At 36.8% G+C, this 27,771-nt stretch overlaps 1 protein-coding gene across 3 annotated transcripts in view; it reads left to right on the top strand.

Moving 5' to 3' along the window:
- Positions 1-27,771, top strand: part of UBE3D (ubiquitin protein ligase E3D) — a 173,273-nt gene that overhangs the window by 85,603 nt on the left and 59,899 nt on the right. For 2 of the 3 annotated variants that reach the window (XM_066253010.1, XM_066253008.1), the window contains exon 9: positions 25,207-25,345. In XM_066253010.1, coding sequence (XP_066109107.1) covers positions 25,207-25,345 — 139 coding nt within the window. Of the gene's footprint in view, positions 1-25,206; positions 25,376-27,771 lie in introns of those variants that run through there. The other variant, XM_066253009.1, reaches the window with a different exon arrangement.

Raw genomic sequence — 27,771 nt, 5'->3', positions numbered from 1 at the left:
CCTCGTGGGAATAATTGCTGTCCTGGTCTAAGGAAGAAGTGGCTATCTGGACACCTTCCCGGAGAAATGAGATTTATAGAGCTGAGGGCAGGGGTTAATGATGCCGGATCAGAGAGAAACACCCCAAGGGCTTGGTACTGCTGAAGGTGGCTCCTTAGCTATGAGGGGTATAGGTAGGAGAGACTTGCTGTAGTTTATTACTATAAAGGAGCTCTTGCTTTCTTTATCTTTGCCTCGAAGACTTGACATTTTTCCTTTTTATTCAAAGAATTTTATAAACCTAATCTATAAATGACGCATATGTTATTTTGAAATGAGAGGCTTGAGGGCTCAATTCTAGTCCATTTTCTTGCTAATTCCATTTTGTAGAGTGTTGTGAAGTCTCTACACTCTACAGTTACTGATTGATTCTTCCAGGTAAAGTGACAGTCACTTTAGCATTGGGCTTACTTCTGGGACTTCAGGTCTGATTTCGTTTTCCTGCAGTTAATCTCCTGACAACTGCTAGTTTTGCTTTGTAGTTTTGGTTTCAATGTGTTAAATGTTTATCCTTTAATATCTAAGACGTTTCTCAAGCTTTAATGATATCTAGTTTAGAACGTCTAGAAAAGAAATGGCATGTAGTCGATCACGTCCATGTTTTATACAGTCTTTCCTCTAGTTTCTGCCAAGCGTGACTGCGCAGGTGCTCTACCGCAAGCCTAATGTCTGATAAACGCTCATACAGTCCTCATGTGAACACTCACGAATGTCCTCAGCAGGGAAGGGCCGCTTATCTTGATCATGCATCTCTATTCAAAGATGATTGTTTCAATCACAGTTCTATGTTGCTGGTTGTGTCAGTGAAAGATATGTTTTGTCACATACCGTATTTCCCCACGTATAAGATGCACCTTAATTTTAGGGCCTGAAATTAGAAAAAAAATATATATATATTACATAAAGTTATTGAACTCAAGTTTTATTCATCATAAAATCCATACAACTCCTCATCACTGTCAAAAACTCCCATCCATTAGCTTGTCCTCGTCTGTGTCTGATAACAAATCACTGTCTTCAACGAGCGCAAAAACAAGCACAAAAAAGTGGGAAATGCAGGTAAAAGAAATCTACAACCACTGTATAATACGCACCCAGTTTTTAGACCCCAAATTTTTTGAAAAAAGGTGTATCTTATACTTGAGGAAATACGGTACTTTAGTGGGGGACCAGTCTTAGAGTACTTTAGCTAATTTTCTTTCTAAGAGTTCCTACCAACCTTATAATCTAATTAATTATCTTTTGTTATGAGCTATTTTGAATTAATAGACAAATTAGAGAATAATGTATTGAACATCCAATTTCTTTTCAGTTTTTTATAAAACTTACCATAGTGCTATATTTGTTATACATGGATAGATAATTTTAAAAAATAAGGCATTATTAATACAGTTGCTATTTCCTTTGAATCTATATTTTTTATCCTTCCACAGAGAAAATAAGGTATTTGAAATTTGATGTTTATTATTGCCATGCATAGTTTTTTATTGATTTTAGAGAGAGTTGAGAGAGAGAGAGAAAGGTGGGGAGGAGCAGGAAGCATCAACTCATAGTAGTTGCTTCTCATATGTGCCTTGACTGGGCAAGCCCAGAAATTTGAACTTGCAACCTCAGCATTCCACATTGATGCTCCATCCACTGTGCCACCACAGGTCAGGCGCCATGCATATTTTTAAAAATAAAAAGATTGGGGGAGTGAACACATAATACAGTGTACAGAGATGTGCTTTAGAATTGGGCACCTGAAACCTGTAGAAGTATGTTAACCAGTGTCACCACAATAAGCTCAATATAAAAATGAGTAAAAAAAATTATATATTGTTGACTACTATGCATACTTTTTCTAAAAGTGAATGTTTACTAAATGTAAATACTAAGACTACATGCTATTAATGTCCATGTTTTTAAATGCTGTATAACTAATATCATGTTATATGTATTCTTTTCTAAATTGCTTTTTCCATTTAACACTGTTTTTATTACTTTTCCATGTTTATACTTGTAGTTTATTTATTCATTTTAATTACCATAAGATATTCCTTTGTCAGAGTATACTGTGACTTATTTATCTATTATCCTTTCAGTGGACATTTAAGTTGTTTTTATTCTTTTCCATTATAGATAATGCATCAGTAAGCATTCTTGTTTATTTCTCTTTGTTAATATATATGAGCTTTTCTCTTTTTAACACTAAGAACTGAAATGATTGGGTCTTAGAGTACATCTTCAATATTAGTTAATTCCAAATAGCTGTCCAAAATAGCTATGCACTTACACCTATACCAGCATTATAAGTATTTTCATTGCTTCAAATCATGTTCAACACTTTTTTAATTTTTCCAATTTATTATTTTGTTATTATAAACAATATTTTTCTAATTACTAGTGTGATTGAACATTGGCTTTAATTTATTTTAAAACTTAAAAATGTTTTCCTTTCTTTTCCCCAAAACACTAATTCAAAAGAATATATGCACCATCATGTTTATTGCAGCATTGTTTACAATAGCCAAGATCTGGAAACAGCCCAAGTGTCCAACAATGAATGAGTGGATAAAAAAATTGTAGTACAGAGACACAATGGAATACTACATGGCCTTGAAAAAGAAGAAAATCTGACCTTTGACACAGATGGACCTGAGATTATTATGCTAAGTGAAATAAGCCAGCAAGAGAAACACAAATATCATATGATCTCACTTATTATGGAATAATAAGTGTGACATTTGAATCCACGTCAACATAATAAATTTGAAATTTTATGAGACTGATGCGCTATCTACTGTGCTAATGAGGCACCTAAATTAAAAAACTTAATAAAAATAAAATTAAAATTTTATTTTTTTTTACTTTTTTGCCTGACCTGGTGATGGCACAGTGGATAGTGTCAACCTGGGATGCTAAGGTCCCTGGTTCGAAACCCTAAGGTCTCCCCTTTCCTCTCTTGCTGAAAAATTTATTTTTACTGTTTAACATTGTGTTGGGGATATTAACCAATCCAATTAGATTAAAAAAGCAATCATGGGCATAAGAAATGAAAAGGAAGAACTAAAACTCTTTATTTATGGGTGATAGGATTATATATCAGGAAAATCCAGAAGCATCCATGAAGATATTACTACAATAATAAGACAATTGATTAAATTAGCAAGTTTAATAAATATATTTTAATATGCAATTACGATTACTTAGAATTCATTATGAAAAAACATACCCCATTTACAATAGCAAAAAAAAGGATATACATAAACTTAATAAATGTTCCTATTCTATGAGGAAAATTATAAAACACTAAGAAAACACTATAAAGTTGCCTTAATAAATGGAAATATATACCATATTCTTGGATAAGAAGCCTAAATACTATAAAAATATAAAATATTCCTAATTTAATGTATAAACCTAATAAAACTCAATAAAAATACTATCAGAGTTTGTTTTGTTTTCAGCCAGACCAGTTGATTTCAAGTTTATTTGGAAATAGACAAAAATGGAAAATCCTGAAAAATAAATCAGGGGAGAGTCTAGCCCTTCCAGATACTAAAGCATATTATTAAGCTACTCTAATTAAAATATATAGAATGGTACTGATCTATGAATTGACAGGTCATTGGAACTCAATATAAATAAACCTGATCTCATATGAAAATAAAATATATAATAAAAGTGGCTTGTGAAATCAATGAGTAAATGTAGATATATAATAGTGTTGGGATAATGGGATAGTGTCAAGGAAAAATATAAAATTTTTAATCTTCACATCATACTCTAGGATACATTCCAAATGGATCACAGGTTTTAAAAAAGGAAACCATGAAAGTACAAAAAGAACATATGGGTGATTTCTTCCATCAATTTGGAATAAAGGAAACTATTATGATTCTAAATCTAGAAGCAATAAAGAGAGTGATGAATTTGATTACATACACATAAAATCAAACAAAAATGTAATTAATGAAAGTAAACCAAAAAAGATTAACTATAAAAACTCTTTGTAAACTAAACCAGAGACAAAGGCTTATAGCTCTTAAGTATGAAAATCTACAAACAGGAGAAAAACGCTAACAACCCTATACAAAAATGGATTAGAGACATTCACAGATATTTTATAGGAAAAGAAATGCAAAGAACTCTTAAACATATAAAAAGATATTTAATCTGACTTCTAATAAAAGAAATGCAAAATAACTTCTGAGTTTTATTAAATTGGCAAGAGTTTCACAAAATGTTTTACTGGTTAAACTGGGGAAATAGGAAATCTCATACATTGCTGGTAATGCAAAATAGTACAATCTTTATGAAGAGGAATGTGGTAAAATTACAAGTACATTTACTTTTTCATGGAGGAATCCTACCTTTAGAATTTATTCCAGTGACGCAGTGTCAAAAATTAAAGGACATATGCACAAACTGTTCAATGTAGTACTATTTGTACCATTAGCAAGCTAAATGAATGAATGAAACAAACAAACCCAAATGTCAATAAGGGAATGGATAAATAACTTACGATACATTCTTGTAACTAAGAACCACACAACTCTAAAAAGTAACGACAGATATTATTATGATGAACTTAAGAACAGTGTTGGAAGAAAAAGTGAGGAAATTTTTTGGTAAAGAAAGTATTTAGTATGCTATGGTAGATAAAAGTGTGTATGGTATACTATCATTTATTGAAGAATGATAAGAATATGAGTGTATTTGCTTATTTTTTTAAATGTGATAAGCCATAAAATTTAAATTGCATGTAAAAGGAAGAAGAAAGGAGGGTGAATAGAACAAGAATGAGAAGTTAGACCTTCAGTGCACATGCACTTGGCAGCATCTATGTATAAAGAAGTGCTCCAGTAGACTATAAAACACTGATTTTATAATACAAGAAGGAGAGTTATATCCTAATGAAAGAAGAAATTACAAAAACATTTTAACACCTTTTTAATGATCATATTATTGGTGATAATGTGGTACTAATATATTGAGACTATTGCATTTGTGTTTTAGGACAGATCAAATGAGTAATTCTATAGTGTCATGAGAACTGGGATTTTTGGCATGAGAAAAAGATGATCAATAAAAGATTGATGAGGTAAAATAACTGTAATCCTGACTAGAAATAGAATATTAGAATGAATACATGATTTATTTTAATCTTAATGAAATAGTAATACTTTTTAGTTTTGTTCACTGAAAAGGCCTAGGTACATTGACTAACTCAGTGGCAATGCATCTGTAGAATCCAGATATTTCTGGAAAGTGCTTTCTAATTGAATTAAGAATTCTAGAAGATGAATGACTGTCCTACTCCTGGATTATTCAGTTGCCACATGCTATGCATTCTAAAAACAACTAACAGTTAACATTCCTTTTACCTGTGACCTGGACTTTTCTCATTATAAATTAAATACTTGAAAGAGCAAAGATTATCTGCATATGAATGATCTCAGTAATAAAAACATGCCTTTTATGATTTTTTCAGATATTACCTTATTTGATATTCATAAGAAACTATTGAGGCTTAAAGGATAAATATTATTACCCCCATTTCACAGCTAAAAGACTGAGGTTCCTATGGATATTGTAAAGCCCTTGAGAGTCAAAGGAACTGGATTTGAGTCCTGGTTCTTCTGTGAGACCATGGCACTTAATCTTTTTAACTTCAGTTTGTAAAATGAACATAATGAAACTCCATTTACAATGTTATAAAGACTAAGTGAACTGATATGTAAACAATGACATATTAGGTATTATGCAAAATTTTATTCTGCACTAATGATGGAGATCATGGTAGAGTATTGTGTGTGTGTGTGTGTGTGTGTATGTAACAGAGACAGAGAGAGGGACAGATAGACAGGAAAGGAGAGAGATGAGAAGCATCTATTTTTTATGTGGCTCCTTGGTCTCCTTCATTGTTCATTGATTGCTTTCTCATATGTGCCTTGACTGGGGGGCTGCAGCAGAGCAAGTGACCCCTTGCTCAAGCCAGCAACCTTGGGCTTCAAGCGAGTGATCTTTGGGCTCAAGCTAGTGACCCCACACTCAAGCTGGATGAGCTCATGCTCAAGCCAGTGACCTCGGGGTTTTGAACCTGGGTCCTCCATGTCCCAGTCTGATTCTCTATCTACTGTGCCACTGCCTGGTCAGGAGCTAGAGGTATTTTAATACATTATTAGGTTTCTATATTGAAAAATTGGAATGGTAAGAAGACTCATCTATATAACATGAGGAAATGGAATGTTCAGGATATGGGGAATGTTTAGCTTAGGGAAAGGTCAGGAGAAGGGTTAGATGTTGATATATTTTCTGAAGGGCTCAACTTCAAGAACTTCTTCGCAATGAGTGTCCCTGTTACTGGAGTTTTTCAAGCAAAGACCACACAGTCGCATGTTAGGAATCTCACAGAGGGCCTTCCTTCCTTTAGGTCAGTTTCTAGCCTGAGGTTTTATTATTGAAATCTAACAAGTTTTTAGAGTTGGGTAAAGATTCCTGGTCACTGATTATAAGGTCAGAGATGCATTAATGATGATCATCCTGTAAGAACAGAAAAATGGTAGAAAATGAGCTGTAAGCTAATTTTTAAAAATTCATTTAGTAAATATTTATTAAGCACTTATCACATTGCAAGCATTTTTAAAAAGCCATCTCTAGTGTTTCATTAGAACATAAAAGATTCTGTTTGTTTTCAATCATCCTCTCACCTTTTAAATGTGCTCTGTCAGTCTTAATCTTCCCAGGTCTGGTAAGGGAAGTGATAAAATGTTAACATTGCCCACTAGTTCTTGTTATTCCAACTGATTTAGTCTCCTGCACAGACTTTAATTCTCCAGGGTAGAGTCCAAATGTGTTGAAATGACCTCCTAAAAAAAGGGAAAACTGATCACCTGGTACAAAATACATTTTTGCATCCTAGGCTCTGAGGATAAAATGTGGTTAGATGAGTCATGTATCAGAACCTTAATTCTGTTTAAACACACGGCTGAGTGCACTGTGTGTATTTTGTGGATTTAAAATTGAGATTTTCGTTGGAACGGTGTCTTTCATTTGGTGTACTTCATGGTGATTTATCATAATAGACTGCTTTAAATCATCTGAAATCGGAAGACATATGAATTTCCACAATAACTTCCCCAAGGCTAGAGAAGTCAGTGGGAGCTCAAACTGCTAGGTAGACTTTTTTTTTTTTCCAAACTCATATGCAAGTGTAAAACTTTTATGAGGCTGCTTTAACAAGGCCCTTTGGGATTTAGGGTTATTTATCTAAACTCTTATTAAAAAATGAAAACTTTTCTGTGTTTAGCCCAGTTAAGCAAAACTGATCCTAACAATATTGTAAGCTGGAAGAACGAATACTGTTTCTGCAGATTGACTCAAAAATAAAGTTTGGAGACATTGGGACTGGTGTCTTCAGCACAGACATCGTGGTCATGGGATAGTGACAGCAGAGCCGGTATTTCAAAGTCTTTAATTAAAAAAAAAATCTTAGCTTTACTTATGTTGGTAATTTAGGGTTTGTCATGACTTATTAAAAATAACTTTCAGTGCTTGAGCCTTGTTTCATAGTTTGGGAGTCCAGTTGGCCCAGGACTGTTAGCTGGTACAAGGTCAGTGAGCACCTTTTTATTTATGGTATCTGCACTTGTTGAAGTATCTCTGTGACTTCCGCCCTCCTTCACTGAGATGTGGGGCATAGGAGAGAGGTTGTTTCTAAGATTAATGTGTCAGAATCACTCTGTACATAACCCAGGGGAAGAGCTGGAGCTGCTACAGGAAAAATTTTGTAATCTTGAAATGTGTTCAGCTTCTTTGTAGGTGTGTTCTAGTTTGATGAGTCTGGATCCTACAGTCAGTCTATTCTTAGACAGACCCTGGGAGCTAGGAATTTAAATGATCTGTAATGCAGTATAATTTTAGGGAGTGAGCACATTATGAGGGGAGAAAGCAAATGCTGCAAAATCAGGGGCAAGATCTTTTGCAGTCTTTCAGAACTCTTCAGAGTCTATTTAGCTTGGGAGTGTCCATTCCAGTTGGGAAAAATTTTAAGATGAGAAAATGGGTTTATAAATGGATGAATGCATGGATAGAAAGGTTGAGTAACAAGATGAATTGACAGATAAAACCACTTAATTGTTTTTGTTAATATGAGTTTTGGTGAATAAATTCCTATGTTACCAAGTGACTTAAAAAGGGGGGTGGGCAAACACATATCTGAAAGAGATCATGATGAATGCAGAATTTTGAAGACATTTAATAAACTGACCAAAATGAAAACTGTTAGCCCAGAGTATTTTTGGATATATTTTTAAAAAATATTTCTTTCATTCTTTTTTTTAAATTCATTTTAGAGAGGAGAGAGAAGGGGGTTGGAGCAGGAAGCGTCAACTTCCATATGTGCCTTGCCCAGCAAGCCCAGGGTTTTGAACTGGGGACCTCAGAGTTCCAGTTCAGCTCTTTATCCACTGCGCCACCACAGTTCAGGTGTTCAATATTTTTTAGTGGTCTGACTTCAACAGTTAAACTTAATAGGACTATTATAAGTCATTGGAAGTAATATATCACTTAGTGGGGTCCAGGAACTTCTGAGTTACCACCTCTGTTTCACGGGGAGTGAAAATGATCCCCAGAAAGTAGAGAGAGAAAGGAGAGCGTAAAGCACACTGATGGTATTTCTAAGGAGGGAAGTGTAGCACCACCAGCTGGCTCTTATGGTGTGTAGCTATGAAGGAGACAAAGAGCAGACACCAAGAGCGATGGTGTTGGCGGAAATATTGGCTGAAGGCCAGCAACAGAGGCAATACAAGTATAAAAGTTTAAACAGGTCAGGAAATGTCAAAGTGAACTGAAGTTTAAGAACTTCTATTCTGAAAGAACCTCAAAGCAGTTGCAAATGGAAGACTGCCTGTGCCCTTGGCTTTAACTCTTCTACTGGAGCAGCTGTTTTAGCAGTTGAGTTGCTAGGCACTATCAGGAATAGAATATTTTAATTTTGGAGAAACCCAACTGTTAAAACAGCTGTTTGGTCTGATTAGACTTAAGCTGGTTCTGCTTAGGTCGCAAGACCTAATGGGATCACAGCACTAGGCAGATTGGCTATTATGATTTTATTGGACATTACAAACATATATATGAACAGATCCTAGGTTCAATGTTGTGTTGGATGCTGATTTCCATAGAAGCTGGATTTCCTGGTTTTTGTTTTCACAAAGTGGTAAGACAGGTAATGTGGACTTTTACCTTGTTTCAGGTTCATGAAAATTTCCTGAAATAATTTTGCCTTACATTCCTTGAAGGCAAGCTTTTTCACTGGCACTTTAAAAAAGAAAAAAAAAAAAAAGAGGAAGCAGTTCCCTAGTTTTATTATCATCTCTTAGTATTAGGTAATATCCCTGCTGAAATCGCCTCACTTAGTCAATCATTTATATTATTTTCTATCTTTTCTTATCTATGTAAAGAATCCTGTTAATAGCAAGCACCAAATTTGTCAGTTAGTAACACATTTTTTTCTATCTAGAACAACTTCAGTGATGCTCACAATGATAAAAATCCTCAATGCCCAATTTACCTCTCAAGTACCTTTTTCACAGAAAAGACTACTACTGATTAGGTTGGTTTCAGGTAAATTAAAGATTTAAAGAACTTGTTAAGATGGCTTGATTTCTTGTATAAAAAACAAATTTTACTTAATGTAATGTTAATATCATACATAGCTTAAGCATTCAAAAATAGGTTTCATTTCATTTATTTTAAAAATGAAAATAGCTTTACTTTTTATATGCTCATCAAAATAGTCATAGTAATGTAAACATTTCAACCAATATAGGAAAATAAAGAATTCTTTTCATCTTGGTTTCCACAGAAAACTACTGTCAGCATTTTGGCACTCTTCCTCGCATTCATCTCTTTATGTACACATACAGGATGGAGCAAAAGTAGGCTTACAGTTGTCCATATGGAAAATAATGCGATAATTAAGAAATAATAATACAAGAATCAACTCTCTGTTTCAAGTACTTACAACTGTAAACATGCTTTTGTCCCACCCTGTATTCAGAAGGATATGGTTAAAATACTGTATTTAATTTTACATAAATTAATTTTAGCTGTATATATTGTTTTTACCTTTTTTTTTTCAAGAGAGAAAAGGAGAGAGAGAGAGAGAGAGAGAGAGAGAGAGAGAAGCATCAAACTTGTTGTTCCACTGACTATGCCATTGATTGCTTTTCATATGTGCCCTGACCAGGGCTTGAACTGGCAGCCTTGGAGGTTGAGCCAGTGCCCTCTGGATCTAATGAGCAACCCCAGGATCCAGCCAGCAACCCCATGATCAAGCCAATGCCCCCAGGATGGACCTGGCCATCTCGGTGCTCTGGGGCAACACTCTATCCACTGCACCACTAGCCAGGGCTGCTTTTTCTTTTTAACTTGTCAAAATACCGTGACTATCTTTTCATGTCAAATAGTTCTGCAGTCATCATTTAGGTTTTTTTAGGGGATTCATACTTCATTGTCTTTTGTTTTTTGGTTTTTTTAATACTGTGATTTTTTTCTTTTTTAGATTTTTTATTTATTCTTTTTTTAGAGAGAGGAGACAGAGACAGACAGACAGACAGACAGAAGGAGAGGAGGAGCAGAAAGCATCAACTCCCATATGTGCCTTGACCAGGCAAGCCTGGAGTTTCGAACCGGTGACCTCAGTGTTCCAGGTCAATGTTTTTACCCACTGCACCACCACAGATCAGGCAGGGGATTCATACTTTGAAACATTGACTTATTTTTGCAAGTTTCTAAGACTCAATGTTGTAATTAATTAGAAAGCAGAATTGAAGATGATGTTTGGGATGTTAATTAAAGATGAACTTAGGCTCTGGGCCGATAGCTCAGTTGGTTAGAGCATTGTCCCAAAGCCTGAAGGTTGCCAGTTCGATCCCTGGTTAGGGCACATACATGAACAGATGTTTCTGTCTCTGTCCTGTTCTCATCCTTTCTAAAATCAATAAAATAAACATTAAAAACATAGCCCTGACCAGCTAGCTCAGCAGTAGAACATTAGCCCAGCATGTGAATGTCCCTCGTTTGAATTCCGGCCAGGGCACACAAGAGAAGCACCCATCTACTTCTCCACCCCTCCCCCTCTCCTTCCTCTCTGTCTCTCTCCCCCTCCCGCAGCCAAGGCTCCATTGGAGCAAAGTTGGCCTGGGCACTGAGGATGGCTCCATGACCTCTGCCTCAGGCCCTAGAATGGCTCCAGTTGCAACAAAGCAACAGCCTAGATGGGCAGAGCATTGTCTCCTTGTGGGCATGCTGGTGGATCCCGGTCAGGCGCATGTGGGAGCCTGTCTCTCTGCCTCCCTGCTTCTCACTTCAGAAAAATACCAAAAAAAAAAAAAAAAAGATGAACTCAGGTATCAAATAGTTTTGTTACTTTCACTGGAAAATATACATGTTTATTTTACTAACTAAAGTGAGTTTATATGTTTTGAATGTTTATTGATAATTTAACAAAAAGTACTTTGGTTATAAGTGAAAATTTTTGTAATTTTAAAATAAAAAATAATGTTTTTTTAATGGATCACTAAAAAACATTGTTTTTTTTTTTTTCTAATTTTCCAGGCTAAAAATTGTAAATTTACTCATATTAACATTCACAAAATTTTTTTAGTATAGTATGAATTGGTTCAGAGGATGACTATATTTTTATATTGACAGTATGATATATTACTGTTAAAACAAAAACAGAACAAGTTAGCTTTTCTAGCTCTCCTAATACTGGTAAATTCAGATGCTTAAATACCTTTCTCCAGCTTCTGAGAATAACTTTAAAGCCTTAGTGTTGGAGTGGAACACGGAGGACCCAGGTTCGAAACCCCTAGGTCGCGGGCTTGAGCGCAGGATATCTGGCTTGATTGCGGGCTCACGAGCTTAGTCGCAGGGTCGCTGGCTTGAGCCCAAGGTTGCTGGCTTGAGCAACGGGTCACTCGCTCTGCAGTAGCTCCCCCCCACACCCGGCCAAGGCTCATATGAGAAAGCAATCAATGAACAACTAAGCTGCTGCAACAAAGAATTGATGCTTGTCTCTCTCCCGTCCTGTGTCCCTGTCTATCCCTGTCTCTGTCTGTCTCTCTGTCTCTGTCACAAAAAAAAAATCTATTCTACCAATTTTTTAAAATTACAGTTGACATACAATATTATATTAGTTTCAAGTGTACACAACTCAATAATTAGACATTATATAACTTACTAAGCAATCACCCTGATAAGTCTCGTACCCATCTAATGCCATACATAGTTATTAGAATATTATTATTTTCACCCATATGTACTTTATAGCCATATGACTATTCTAGAGTTAACAACCAATTTGTACTTCTTAATCCCTTTTCCCATCCCACAAACCCCCTCCCATCTGGCAACTGTCAAAATGTTCTCTGTTTCTATGAGTCTGTTTGTTCATTTATTTTATTTTTTTAGATTCAATTGTTACAATAATATGTATTTATTGCCATTTTATTGTGTGTAATTTTATCTTTATTTTTTCTTCTTCTTAAAGAAGAATCTTTAACATTTCATATAATACTGGTTTGATGGTGATAAATTCCTTTAGCTTTTTCTTCTCTGGGAAGCTCTTTATATGTCCTTCAATTCTAAATGGTAGCTTTTCTGGGAAAGAGTAATCATGGTTGTAGGTCCTTGCTTTTCATCACTTTGAATATTTCTTTCTAGTCCCTTCCGGCCTGCAAAGTTTCTTTTGAGAAATCAGATGACAGTCTTATGAGAACTCTCTTGTAGTAACTAACTGCTTTTCTCTTGCTGCTTTGAGATCCTCTTTTTGTCTTTAACTTTTTGTTTAATTATATGCCTTGGTGTGGGCCTCTTTGAGTCTCTCTTGATTGGGACTCTGTGTGCTTCCTGGACTGGTAAGTCTATTTCCTTCACAAAGTTAGGGAAGTTTTCTGTCATTATTTTTTCAGATAGGTTTTCAGTTTCTTGCTCGCTCTTCTCCTTCCAGCACCTCTATGGTGTGAGCGTTGATATGCCTGAAGTTGTCCCAGAGGCTCCTTATACTACATTTTTTGCATTCTTTCTTGTTTTGTTGTTCTGACTGGGTGTTTTTTTGCTTCCTTATAGTCCAAATCACTGATTTAATTCTTAGTTTTATCTACTCTACTGTTAATTCTCTGTAAATTATTCTTCATTTCAGTTAGTGTATCCTAAATTTCTGACTGATTCTTACTATGGTTTCTATGTCGTTTTTTATGCTCACTATTTCTTCATTGTTAAGTTTATTGATACCCTTATAACTAATGTTTTGAACTCTGTATCTGATAGATTGCTTGCCTCCATTTCATTTAGTTCTTTTTCGGGAGATTTTTCCTGTTCTTTCATTTGGGACATGTTTCTTTGTCTTCGCATTCCTTGCTGCTGAGTCTCTGTGTTTGTTTTTACTTATTAGGTTCTCTGTGTTTGTTTCTATATATTAGGTAGAGGTGCTGCATCTCCCAGACTTGGTAGAGTGGCTTTGTATAGTGGGTATGCTGTAGGGCCCAGTGACACAGCCTCCCCAGTCACCTGGGCTAGACGCTACAGGTGCACCCCAAATGGGTTTTGTGTGCTGACCTGTTGTAGTTGAGCCTTGATTGCTGTTGGCTTCACTAGGAGGACTTACCCCTAGGATGATGACCTTTACAGGCTGGCTGTGACTACAGCAGAAGAGCTGCTGTGCAGGAGTCAGCCCTATGGAGCAGGACTAGTGCTTCAGTGGGGCTCACTACATCCGCTCTTTGAGATTATTACTCATGGAGGTGGTAGGGTTATATTCCAGCGTGGTCTAATGCTGTCCGCCAGGTGCACTGGCTCTGGAACCTCACTAGAGGTGCAGGGTTAACCACTGCCTGTGTCCTACCTTAGCTACCTGGCATAAACTACAGAGTGATGTGCAGATGGCTGCTACTTGTGCTGGGAGTAGAGATGCCCAGCTAAAGCCAAGCTGTTACTATTGCCAGGCCTGGAGCCACTTAGCAAGAGGTATGGGGTACACTGAGGCCAGATGCTGCTTGTTTAAGAGATTTTTAAGGAAGTTGAAAGCATGAGCCAAGACAGGCTGTTTGTATGGAAAAGCCACTGAAAATAGCTTGGGTGGGCCCACAAGTTGGGTGGAGTGGGGTACAGGGAATCATCTGTGCAGGTTGAACGGTGTGAGCCAGGTTGATGGAAACTTATATGGCACGTGCCTGCCAGCTCTGTGGAGGGGAGGGGGTTTCAGAAAAGGAACAATGGTCTGTGCCAGCTCTTTTGTCTGACAGAAAGCTGTCCCCCAGCTCTCGCTTGATGCCAAACAATTCAGTTTCTCCTCATATGTCCCTGGTTCCTTTACAGCCCCAGTGCGGTAGCTCAGAGGGAGTGACTCCATGTTAGTCTGTGTGTGAGCACTTTGATAGGAGCTGGTTGGGACTCCCCCTGAATGAGTTCTCCATCTAATTAAACCACAGTCCCTGTTGATTTTTACAATCAGAAGTTATGGGGACTTCTCTTCCTGGCTCTGAAACTCAGGGCTGGGGGCCGGGTATGGGGCTGAGACACCTTGCTCCTCAGAAAACTTCCACAACTAAGATGCTGCTTCCACTTTTAAACTACCACATGTGGGTGTGGAACCAGCCCATTACGAATCACTGCTCCTCCTACTAGTGTCAATGTGGATTTTGTAAATTCCTACTTGTAGGACTTCCATTGAGCTAGATTTCAGGTGGTTCTGAATGATGGTTGTTCTGTAGTTTAGTTGTAATTTTGTTGCGGCTGTGGAAGAACTTGAATACCATGTTTACCTATGCTGTCATCTTGACTGGATGGAAGTCCCTGATTTCTTGAATATGATATATTTAACATGTGCCCCTCTCACCCTCAGTTATACACAAATATATCATACAATGATGATTACCCACATTTTAAGTGTCTTTTTCATACCTTGGTACCAAATATTCATATTTATTCATAGGGTCATATTTGTTCATACTTGTTCTCAACCCTCACATATTGACATTTAGTTACTCAAGAAAGTGATTAAAAGATTAGAAGTACATCTCTCAGCCTTCTTTTAAACTGATTTTCTCTAGTAATAGAATGTGGTAAAAATGTGAGCCAGGAAACTTTCTCTTTGAAAACTTTTCTTAAATGACTATACATATTAATATGTTGACACGACTATTGTGATATGTAATTAGTATAAAATAGAACTTTTAAATTTCTTATCAAAAATGATCAATTAAAGGTTATATTTTAACTTAAGAGCAATGGTTCGGCCCTGGCCGGTTGTCTCTGGTACAGATTCGGCCTGGCGTGTGGAAGTCCTGGGTTCAATTCCTGGCCAGGGCACACAGGAGAAGTGCCCATCTGCTTCTTCCCCCTTCCCCCTCTCCTTTCTCTCTGTTTCTCTCTTCCTCTCCCGCAGCCAAGGCTCCATTGTAGCAAAGTTGGCCAGGGCACTGAGGATGGCTCCATGACCTCTGCCTCAGGCGCTAGAATATCTCCAGAGCAACGGCCCAGAAGGGCAGAGCATCGCCCCCTAGTGGGCATGCCAGATGGATCCTGATTGGATGCATGTGGGAGTCTGTCTCTGCCTTCCACTTCTCACTTCAGGAAAAATAAGTAAATAAGTAAATAAATAGGTAAATAATAAAAATGCAATGGTTCTTACTCTGAGGTCCATGAATCTTGGAAATATGGTAAGTGAAAAAAGCCAGACAAAAATTAGGGCATGAGTGCTCTTGGGCAGTGGGTGGTCTATGAAATGCTCAAATATATGTGCAAATTTTTATTTGTATAAATGATTATTTCTGTGGAGAGAGTCCATAGTTTTAATCATATTGTCATTGAGATCTGTGATCCTCAGATGGTTCAAAAACCACTACAGGCAGTCCCTGGGTTATGAATGAGATATGTTCTATAGGTTTGTTCTTAAGTTGAATTTGTATGTAAGTTGGAACAGATACACTTATTACAACTAGACAGATATTTGTCTTAATGTAGTATTTATTTTTACCTTTCTGTGAATATAAATACTTAAACATTTTCAAATACAACTTTAAACAATCTTGGATGATGTAGAAGATGATGGACTTGTTGGAGAGGATGGGACTGGTGGTGCTGCTGGACTCAATTTCTTGAAATAGGCATCAAGGGAGGTTTGTACAGAGCTTTTCTTTTTCTCATCACAAATGGCCCTGTGGCATCTCAGGCCTTTGGTAACTGTACAGTCAACTTTGATGAATCTCTCTGTATCAGGATCTTGCTCCTTTAACTGACATTTTGGCATCCATGAGACAAAAAGTGTCAGCTAACTCTTATAGAAAACTTTTTCAGTTCTGGAGTTTCTAGTTCCTGTTTTCTTCCCTAAATCCTATCATCTGCTGCTCTAGTTCCATAATCTTCATTGGTTAGTTCTTTGCCATGGGAGTTGAGTACTCTGATCTCATTTTCACTGATGTCAAACTGCATTTGGTTACCAATAGCCCTCATGGTGCTGTGTTTGTAAGTATTTTAAGTTGTATATAAATCAGATGTTTGTAACTCGGAGACTGTACCTGAAAGCATTTTTTAAAATGAATTTTTGTTCTTTGTCCTCTTTTTATAAATATCTAGGAATTCTACCATAAAGAATCTGCCTTTGGCTAATGATGTTTTAAAAAATATTTCTTGTTTTTTAATAATGCAGTTTTTAAAATTATAGGGCTAATGGGATTGTTGTAGTTTCTTAAATTTTCTGGAAATATTTTTATTGATTTATTTTTTTTATATTTAGGCCTTTAATACATCTTGAATTTAATTTTGAATAAGGTACAAGATAGCTTTTAAAATTATTTTCTTCCATATATACTTTTGTTTATTTGAAATTTTCTACAGCAGAAATTTAAAAATCTGAAGGAATAGCTGGCCTCTTGAGATGAACTTCTGTTTTTTGTTATATTTCTAATGATATCACTTCTAATTATGAAGTTTCTGGCAGGCATGTTTATTGGGTCATTTCTCTCCTTTAATGAAAATGTCAGTCTAATTCCTTTGTTCTCAACTACTAGTATCTTGCTATAAATAAAGGTATTTATGAAAAACAATGTCTTTTATTGTTAATTTGGAGAGTGCCTTGTTGGTATCATACTTAAAGCAGAACTGTTTTCCCGTGCTTTCTGATAACTGGGAGAGATCTGTCTTCACAAGTTTATAGGTCATATGGGCTAAGTTTGAAAGTCAGCTTTCAGGAATTCTGTACCTAAATTTTTTCCTCTCAAGAGCCTGAATTAAAATTCTTTTAATTCAGAGAATTTGACACTGTGATTAAGAAGCTAAAATTATTTTCTGTAACTTTTAAAAATTACTGTAATTTCAAAGAAATACTGTTCATTATTTAATGAACCTTATTTTGAAATTTATAAGCATTAGTTCGTATGTATGTTTTTCAGGTTCTATTTTTATGAGTTAGTACTTCTAAAATATTTTAATATATGGAATTAATATAGGTTGTCAAAACAGATATACCAGTACATTTATTTGTTTCAGAATTTTGTGTTCTTGACATTTCATAAGAATTTTTAAAACTTTGATTCTTTCTCCAAATTATATATTAAATAGTTGTATGTTTATAATCATTCTAGGACTAAATTGTGGTTTTTGCTTGTAGTATTTTGAGAGAATTATTTTTTTACTTTCATTAGTGTTTATTTTATGCAGAATTTATTCCCAGGCCATAAGTTTTTATTTGTTCAGTTTCTTCTGGGATATCTTTCTCTTTTATACAACCTCCTTTTCTGGTTTAGGGACAGTCTACTCTTTTTTTTTTTTTTTTTTAGATAGGATCATCTCAGTGTGCCAGGGAGAGCTCATGTAAGAGTTCATCTGCCCATGAGCTCTGTAAGTTCTGCAATGCATCTTGAAAGATTTGTTCACCTGGTTGTGCCCAATGACCAGAGACTCTATATCTAAACCCTTAAGTTCAGCATTACTCTCTGCAATTTTAGGCGTGTGTTCAGCACTCTTTTTGGGCGACTGACCCTGTGTCCAGCACCACTGTTTGGCCTGGGCACACCTTCTAACTCTTATCTTGTAAGGACAGAATGACACACATTGCTTCTGTAAAAGGACTTCCTTCAGCTACTTGGTGGCTTTTTGGATATAAATACTCTCTCTTTTTTTTTTCTGAAGTGAGAAGTGGGAGGCAGAGAGACAGACTTCCCAACTGGGATCCACCTGGCAAGTCCACTAGGGGGCGATGCTCTGCCCATCTGGGCCGCTGCTTTCTTGCAACTGGAGCCATTTTAGCACCTGAAGGAGAGGCCATAGAGCCATTCTCAGTGCCCAGGACAATTTTGCTCCAATGGAGCCTTGGCTGCAGGAGGGGAAGAGAGACATAGAGAGAAAGGAGAGGGGGAAGGGTGGAGAAGCAGATGGGTGCTTCTTTTGTGTGCCCTGACCAGGAATCAAACCCGGGACTTCCACATGCCGGGCCAATGCTCCACAGCTGAGCCAACTGGGCAGGGCTGGATATAAATACTCCTGATGGAAGTTTCACAAGTGTTCTTAAAGTGAACATGAAGATTTGATCCTCTTGATTTGCATGATTTTGTTGGGTTTTCGGGGTCAAGTGAATTACAAACCATTTTCAGAGATTACCTCAAGCCACTTTCAGGAAGAGGAGAGCATAAATTGATGAGCTTACCATTGTGATAACTTTGAAATTGAATTTTTAAAATCCACAGGTATAAACAATGTTCTAACATTGTTAATAGATTCTTTGCTATTCTAGGCCTTTGTAGGACTGAAGGGTCTAAACCAGGCATGGCCAACATATGGCCCGCGGGTCGCATATGGCCCATGTAATGAGTTTATGTAGCCCGCGATTAAATTTTTAATATTCTCCGCTACATTAAAATCTCAGCTACTAAGAAGCAGAAGCGTCTTTGATTATTGGAAATCGAGATATTTAAGAAGGTAGTGATGCGTGGAAAAGAATTTCACATGTGACTAATCTAGGGTTAACTTCCAATAATTGATCGAATGGATTCGTGATACTTCTTTATTTTTAAAAAAAATTCCATTATAAAGATTTACAACTTTCGTACTCATCTGTACTCGATATGAACTGTTTGACATTTAGCAGCGATAGGAAACCCACATTCTTTTAGGTGGAGTTTGCCAGTGTGCACCCAAGGTCAAACAATTTGCTATTTTTGTGGTCAAATGTGCTGAAACAAGTGGCACTGTAGCATAGACAATAGCTGCAGTTGACAACTGAAAACATGTCCAGGCTGTTTGTAAAATGAAATAATTGTTTTATTTGCGATATAACCCCTTCGAGCTCATTCTATTAATTAAATATTGTTTTGATTGATTGTGATACAGTTTGGACATTTATATGATATGTAATTATTATTTTTTATTAAAATAATATTATATATTAAAATTTTTCCACTCACTTATCACTTACATTTATTCATAAACAAATTACATAATAAAATTTTGTTTACTTACATGAATCGTTTTTGTATTTAACATTTTTTAATTTTAATATTTTGTCCGGCCTGTGAAAAAAGTTTTCTATCTAATTTGGCCCTGGGGCACAATTGTTGGCCACGTCTGGTCTAAACCAACTACTAAAATATGAGAAATATAAAATTTAAGTTAAACATTTTTATCTTGAGCTCTCCTATATTACTATATTATTTTTTCCTATACAATTATGTTAGACTCATGTGAAATAGAGTTGTTATATTATCTGTGTTTGTTATTTTCACCTATTACATTAAGCAACCTCTGTGTTTCCTAGAATATTGTATCATTTTTCTATTTTCTCACATTCTTTTTGATATTGATTGGTGGTTGATTCGTTCTCAATTTCACCACTTTTGTTAGGAGTGATGGTAGTGACGTTCTTTTCCCCTTGTCTTTGCCTCTTTAAAAATAGATAGGTCATAGTTGCTTCTCTGAGGGATTTTGTCAAGGCAAAAGTTTGGAAATAAGGATGGTGTGTCCTCTGCTTGCATTTTGGTCTCTTAGACTAAGGTCACCTGGCTGACAGCGCTGGTCTCCCAAGAAAGCTTTTCTTCTCCCAGTACTGTAAAAGTCATAGAAATAGGTTTGAATTGATGTTTACTTCATTGTTCCTTTTGAAGTGGCTTTCACGTTTATTTTTATAGTGGAAGATAACTGATTTAGGTCTAATAGTCTGTAATATCTTTGCAGGAAATATCAGAAATCTGAATTCTGGATTATTATAATCCTATGTTTTTAACATGTTTTTATCATTAACAGAAATTTGTACTGATTTGAGACATGGGTGGATAGTCTCAAATATCACCTCTGGCTTGATCAGCACATGCCTGAGGTTCCACATAACGAGTTTGGTGATTGGTTTAAGATGAACCGAATTTTAACTATAACAGGTCATTTTGTCCTCTTTCCTTCCTGTTTTCTTTATTTCTTTCTAACTAAATTTTTTTAAATATGAAAACATTAACTAAAATTTTGGGCACAAGTCACCTATAGTTCTACCTTTCCAAAACAGCTGATGTTTCATGTATAACTTTCTATCTCAATGTTTTATGTTATTAAAATAATATTTTACACAACACAATCAACAGTTCAAATGCTATAGAAATGTTTACCTGCAACCTATGTACTCTTATTGATTTATGTCACTCCGTTAAAGTTGATTTTCTAAATAAAATTTAAAAAAAGAGAAATAGTAAAATATTTTATATAATCAAAATTAATGTTTTAACCTTAAAAAATAAGTCTTAGGGCTAATGAAAAATACACTGTGGGAAAAGGATAGGATGAATATTGGGAAATTTAGCCATATTAGGTCTAGCTAGGTTGTCTAATTTCAAAAATAAGGTTGTTCAAATTATTAAAAAGGGTATTTTAAGATATCTAAAATTTGTCCCATTATTTGTCCTTATGTTTTTCAATTTTATTGGATAAAATTGGTTCAAAAATACCTGTATACTTCTGCTTTGTTTACAGTATATTAAAAAGACAACGAGCTTTAGGTGGAGATCACACTGAGTTTCTTTTCCATCCCTTACTATGTGATCAGGACAATGTTCTTCACCTTTCTGAGCTCCAACAGGGATGAAAATTGTTAGGTTACGGAACACTTTAAGGATTAGATTTAAACACCAGTGTTGGATTTGCATACTAGGCTAATGTTTGTAATTTACATAGAGACATTAATAACTAACATGTTTAAGTAATTTGTCTTTTCTTTGATACTATGCTATTATTAGTATGATGAATGTCCTTTTATATAAATTTTCGTGGTTTGATACATTGGATAGGCTGTGTATGAACTCCAGGATCTTATGAGGAAATTAGACCTGTCCAAGAATGCTTATTAAAGATCATCTGGTTGTGAATGATAAGCAGTGCTAATGTATTTTAATTTCTATTTGAGTGTCCTTTTTGGTAGATCATACCATAGCCATTTAACAGCCTGCTGACTCCTTTAAGCAGTGTTGAGACATTCCTTTTTCTATGCCAGAAATCATAGCTACATCATACCATTAACTTGTTTCTGATTATGAAAATAATACTTGGAAAATTAGAAGGCATAAAGAAAATGTGTAAAGCAGGTTATTATTTTCCTCTAATGGAAATAATCATTTCTATTTATTTATTGTATTGCCTTTTAACCTTTTGTTCTCATTACATAACTATTTGGCTTACGATGACACTTGTCCTGCTTTACTCCCTTTCTTATTCAAGTTTTAGAATATATATAATAAAGTAGCTGCTTAAGAAGGATAAAACTTCTTATACAGAAATGAAAATACTCTTAAGTATTAAAATACTTCTCAAGCTAAAGCATTAACACAGAGATGAAATAGGCATTAGCGGATAGAGTTACTTGTGGTTTGCTTAGAGAGGATGATGATGTGTATGGAGTCCCCAGCGATCAGTGTGGTGTAGTGGGCAGAGCACAGGCTTGGACTGGGGCAGAACCGAGAGAATCCTAGTTCCGTCACCTAGTAATTGTGTGATGCTGGACAGTCACTTAACCTCTCTGAACCTTTGGTTTCCTCACCTTACAGTGAGATGAATAACCCCTGCCATTCAGGGCTATTGTAGGTGTAGAAACGTGGCTATAAATAAAGTGCCTGGCCCATTTTCAAGTTAGGCAGAGAAGAAACAATAGTCAGAAGAAAGCTAAGACCTAAGACTTATAATATTTAAGCATATATTACGGAGATCATGTTGCAGCCATAATAAATTAAAATAACTCTATTCTAAAAATATTTATTTGTGTAATTCACTATTTTCCTTTTCTCTTATAAATATACACCGCTCACAAAAATTAGGGGATATTTCAAAATGAATACGAAGCAATAAAAAAGAAAGCATTTGATTTTTTTTTTTACTAAACAAGAACATCAGAAAAATAAACAAGTCAAAGAAAGTTGTTCAATTATACAAATGAGATGCAAAACCAACTTTTATTTCATTGGTGAAAATGCACTATACAAAGGCTGAAAGTACTGAAGTATCTGCACGTTCCTCGATCCTCTAATTTTTGTGAGCAGTGTATTACTGCCAAAAGAGGAGTAGAAAATGATGAAAGAGTGATACTGCCTTGACGGTGACCTCTGCGCTGGCAGAATCCTTAGCTTGAGTCCAGCAAGCCCCACCTGGACTGCAGCGTTCACTGCAGCTTCGGACACCCCTCTGAAGGGGCACCAACCTGGGTCCAGGTTAGGTTGTACAGATGGGTTCCCAAGGGATATGCATTCACAATCCAGGGCACTGTCACATGACCTTTGCTGCATGACATCCAATTCAGAAAAAGCAAAAACCTTTTCAGGGCACTTTTAAAAATATCAGAATGAAAATAGCTTTAATAAGCCCCGTTGTGGGTGCTAGGGTAGAGGATGTGAACTCTAAAAATGGGAATTACTTTATTGACCATACAAATAGAAGTGAAAAATTGGTATTTCTAAAGCCAGTGACAGACTAAAGTCTGGGTGTGTTTGAGGAAAAACGACACTAATCTACTTTTTTTCACAATAGTCTGCAAATTTAGAGGAATTCACAGGTTATGGATGCTCATGTCTGATATTGGATGAGTCAGAGATATAGACATAGCCCAGTTAGTAACACTGTACAGGTAGGTGATGGTAGTGTTATAATAGATACAAGTATGGTATTTAGCATTTAGCAGTCAGTTAATTCTTATAAGGGAAACAGGAGGATAGCTCCAAGGAAATGATAATGAAGTGAGTCTTGCAGGATGAACAGTTAGTTCACCAGGAAAGCTAACAGCCAACCAACTCCAGAAACTGGGACAAAACACAGGGTATGTAGTGCAGTGCTGTCACCAGTGAAGCAACAAAACCTCGATTCTTGTCTTGCTTGAGAGAAAGAATTCAATCAAGAGGCAAAGTACAGCAAGCAAAGCAAGGGTTTATTGGCCTTGCAGGAATACACACTCAGGAAGGCCTGAGCGGGCAACTCATTCGTGAGAATGAGTGCCCCTTCTAGTTACAGAATTTAGGTGTTTATGGGCTTTACTTCCTAGACTTTCCCTTTACCTTTTTTTTTTCTTCTTTCTGTCTAGCTGCTTCTTCTCGTTTATTTGTCTTCCTTGTATTGCTGTGTGGCTGATTCCGTATCAGGGAACTGCAGGCCATCAGTCTGGGGGTGGTGAGGTAGACCCTGCATACCAGGAACGCATGGGGGCAGTTCATCCCTCCTCCTCCTTTACCTGCCCTGGCTCGTGTCTAACTAGCTACCTGATCGCCCCGTTCAGGTCAGAGAATGGAAAGTAACTGGTTTGTGAGGGCATAAAGAGGGTGCCAGGAGAATGAGCTTGGAGCCACTGCACTAGTAGTAAGTACATTTGACTTTCACCAAAGGTGGCAGGATTTTTATTTCTATTCCAGAGAAATGTCAAAAATGTTATGTTATTAGTAAAAGCAGAAAGAATAGCAGAGCCAACCAATATAAAACAATTTTTATAACTGAAAAGACACAAAAAATGTACGCTTGCTGAAACAAACCATTTTTTTTAGGAAAGTGCCAGTCCAGCTAGAAGACAAATCTTTGAAAGAAGAGTTAACGCCACACTGCACATCAGAAATCTATTAACATAATAAGTAACTTGAGGACACAGCTAACTGATCTGCTATGATTTGTCATAAAAAGTGTTAAAATCCATTATGCTCTCAACCACGGATCCTCCCTAAACTTTCAGAATTCACCACTGACTTGGTTTAAAGTCACTTTTTTAAGAGAGAACTTTACAGAAAGGCAAACACACACACACATTTCTCTTTAAAAATTAGGCCAGTAGTAAGAGACCCTTTGGTAGGGGCATAGGCCGGAAATACTCAAGTATTGTAAGTAGAAGAATTGTTAGCATAAGACTCATGTTATTATGTTTTCTCATAATGATTTACTGATTTTTTTTCCCTTTTCTTTAAGCACTAGATGGGGAGACAGGAAACCAGGGTCAAACCCAGCTATATTGTTCCCTAAACATCTGCCTCATCTCAGACAAGCCCCTTTACTGTTAAAGCCCTGTTTCCTCATCTCTCAAGTGAAAGGATTTTCAAATAAAGCCCCTGCCAACCCTTCCCCTTTTAACAGCAGCTTTGCTTTTATTTGTATTCTAAATGAGGGCTTTTACAAGAGTTTTGGTAAAAGGATTGGATCACATTTTACAAGTCTGAAAATCACTGAACTGGATGTTCCAAAGGGCACATCCAGCTCAGAAACAATTTCCACACGTGTGCAGTGGGAACGACATCAGTTTTATTTTATACGCATCGGAGGGTTGCTCGTGGCACACTTGTCGAGCAGCATAGGACATAGGAGGCTTGCGATGTGTTAGCTATTATTCTGCCCAGCTCCAAACTGGTCCCTTATGAGTTAAGATTGCATTTCATGACTCTTGAACTTTGAGTATAAACTGTTGACCAGAAAAAAAAAAAAAAGCCTAATCCATCTGTTTTATACCAAAAACACTATAAAATGACTTGGACATTTAGTCTGTGAATTTAGAACACATTGTTTATTTCTACTTTTTGTACATTGCTTTTTCCTCCCCCAACTGGAAGATTTCTTCTTCTACATCAGATGTTTAAAATAATTCTGACCAAATGCAATTATGACATTGCGCATATCGATGTGTTTCAGGCTTGCCAGCTCCTGGGAAAGTGACATCAGCGTCCACTCTTTAACCCTGCCCTCTGCAACCTGCTTGGAGCTGCTGTTGATACTATCGAGGAATAACGCCATGCTGCCTCCGTCCCTTCGTTACATGAATTCCTTTCAGGTGAGGAACTGCTCCCTTACCAGGGTGTGATTTCTCAGTTTTACTTGTAATCATTTTCTAAAGAGCCTGTCTTTCACAGGCAGTAGTACACAGAAACCCACATTTTCACATCATAAAAATAGTAAGCATTGTATTGCCTTATCTCTTTTTGTTTTTAATTTTTCCATTAATTTGAGACAGAGAGAGAGAGAGAAACATCAACTCATGGTTTCACTTAGTTGTTTCATTTCGTTGTACACTCATTGATTGCTTCTTGTACATGCCCTGACCAGGGGTTGAACCTGCAACCTCTAACACACCAGGTCAATGCTTTGTCCACTGAGCTACCCAGCCAGGGCTCATCTCTTTGTAAATAAATGAACAAATGGAGGCTCAAAATTGACTAGGTAAAAAATAAATAAATAAATAAATAAATAAATAAATAAATAAATAAATTGACTAGGTAATTGTATAGTAGGGGCAGAGTCTATGTCTCTCTGAATCCAGGGTTTGTTCTCTTAGTCTTCACCTGTTCTGCCTCGGAGAGTAAAGACAAGGAGATTTGGCAGACACTTGCAAATGCCACTTCCTTTTTCCAAGATTTGCCCTAGAACAAGGATTTTCAACTGGCAGTCAAATCACCAAACAGATGTTTAACAATAACAGTGTCCAGCCCACTCTCAGCACCAGTTCCCTCTCTGCTTAGTCTCCCTCCTCACTTTCCCACTCTCCTGGTTGTTTATCCCTGCTCCTGGAAAGGACAGGTCAGAACAGAACAGGAGAAACAGAACAGCAGATGTGGACTGATCAGCAGGAAGACCCCCTCCCTGGTGGTAGGCGGCTAATTGCCACTGAACTGGCAAATGAGAATAAGGTGTTAATTAGTCACGTAAGTTGTGACCCAATAGCTACTGAGTGTAATTGAACATATCTGTGACTTTTGATAGTGGAAAAATATTCACAAGCTCTCTGAGTCTGGTGAGCAGACCACGTGCATTGGTGAGAAGTGAGTAAACACGGGTTGGTTCTACTTCTGAAGGGTTTCTGATGTATCCTAATCAGGATATTTTTCTTGGCACACCTCTTTGTTCAAACAAGACATGGATTTTCCTATGAATTATAACTCAGGAAATTGATTTAAAAAACAACTGCTCCAATATAATTTGCATCCATATTCTCCTGATAATTTGTTACATTGATTATCTCTGAATTTTCTTCCTGATACAAATTTTAGCCTTTGGCCATGGTGTACCTGTTTGTTTTGATTAGTCATTACTCGATTATCATCTTTAATCTTGGACTCAGGGGAGCTTAGAGAACACCTCAACACCCTATGATTTTATGGGAAAGGAAACTGAGACCCAGAGAAATGCAGCGATCTGGCCAGGGACCACTCAGCAGGTCAGAGACAGAGCTAGACTCCCCAGACTTATGCCTGGATATCTGCATCTGCCACCTGAATGCAGTACTCACCAAAGTCCTGGGAGGTGGAGGGGGTGTCAGTGGAAGGTGGAGGCCAGTTGTATCTATCTTGGAATATCCACAACATCCCTTATTCTGTAGTAATTTATAATTTATTTATTTATTTTTTTTTTATTCATTTTAGAGAGGAGGGAGGGAGAGAGAGAGAGAGAGAGAGAGAGGAGGAGGAGCAGGAAGCATCAACTCTCATATGTGCCTTGACCAGACAAGTGCAGGGTTTTGAACCGGCAACCTCAGTGTTCCTAGGTCGACGCTTTATCCACTGTGCCACCACAGGTCAGGCCACTTTATTTATTTATATACTGCCCTGAACTAGCAATGATTTAAAACTTAATCCTTATTTCTTCTAAGTTTTCCTCTTTGGATGGAACATTGAATAACACAAAAGTTTGTATATACCCACAAACTTTAATGGTGGGAGATAAGAAATTTAACAGTCATGATCTTTGGGGAGTGAGACTGAAAGACAATTAGATTTTATTTCCCTCACTCATGTCCTGTGTGAAATTTTTATACGATGGGTGAGTAGGGAGCAAGCGAGATGACTCTGACTTCAAGGATTTTATACTGTGTGTTGGGGAAGGTGGAGCCATCGTCCAAGTGGGATATAAATTGAGAGCAATTATATTAGAAAGTAGCCTCAGTGCAAGTCTTAAAGAGATTAAAGGTGAAAAAGTCATCTGAACTGGGTGTGGGGGATTTGAGGAGGCCCGGTCTGTGTTTCTTCCCCAGGAGAGAGGCGGACGGTCTTGCTCCTTCGAGGATGTCAGCTCAGGTCCCGTGCTCACAGGGACGTGCCGCCCTTGGTGATGCCTGTGTTTCCTCCTCGCTCCTTCAATCACAGGAGCTGTTAGAGCTTTCAGGGCCGTAATTACTGCACGGCTCTCTCTGTTCGTGGTGATTGTACTTCCTCTTGTCTCCATCCATTTGCTGAATGTTGTTGTCAGGAGCACATATACTTTCCC

The sequence above is a fragment of the Saccopteryx bilineata genome, chromosome 1, assembly GCF_036850765.1.
Source record: "Saccopteryx bilineata isolate mSacBil1 chromosome 1, mSacBil1_pri_phased_curated, whole genome shotgun sequence".
NCBI lineage: Eukaryota > Metazoa > Chordata > Mammalia > Chiroptera > Emballonuridae > Saccopteryx > Saccopteryx bilineata.
Note: the sequence above shows the minus strand (reverse complement) of the source record. Positions and strands in the feature narration are given on the sequence as shown.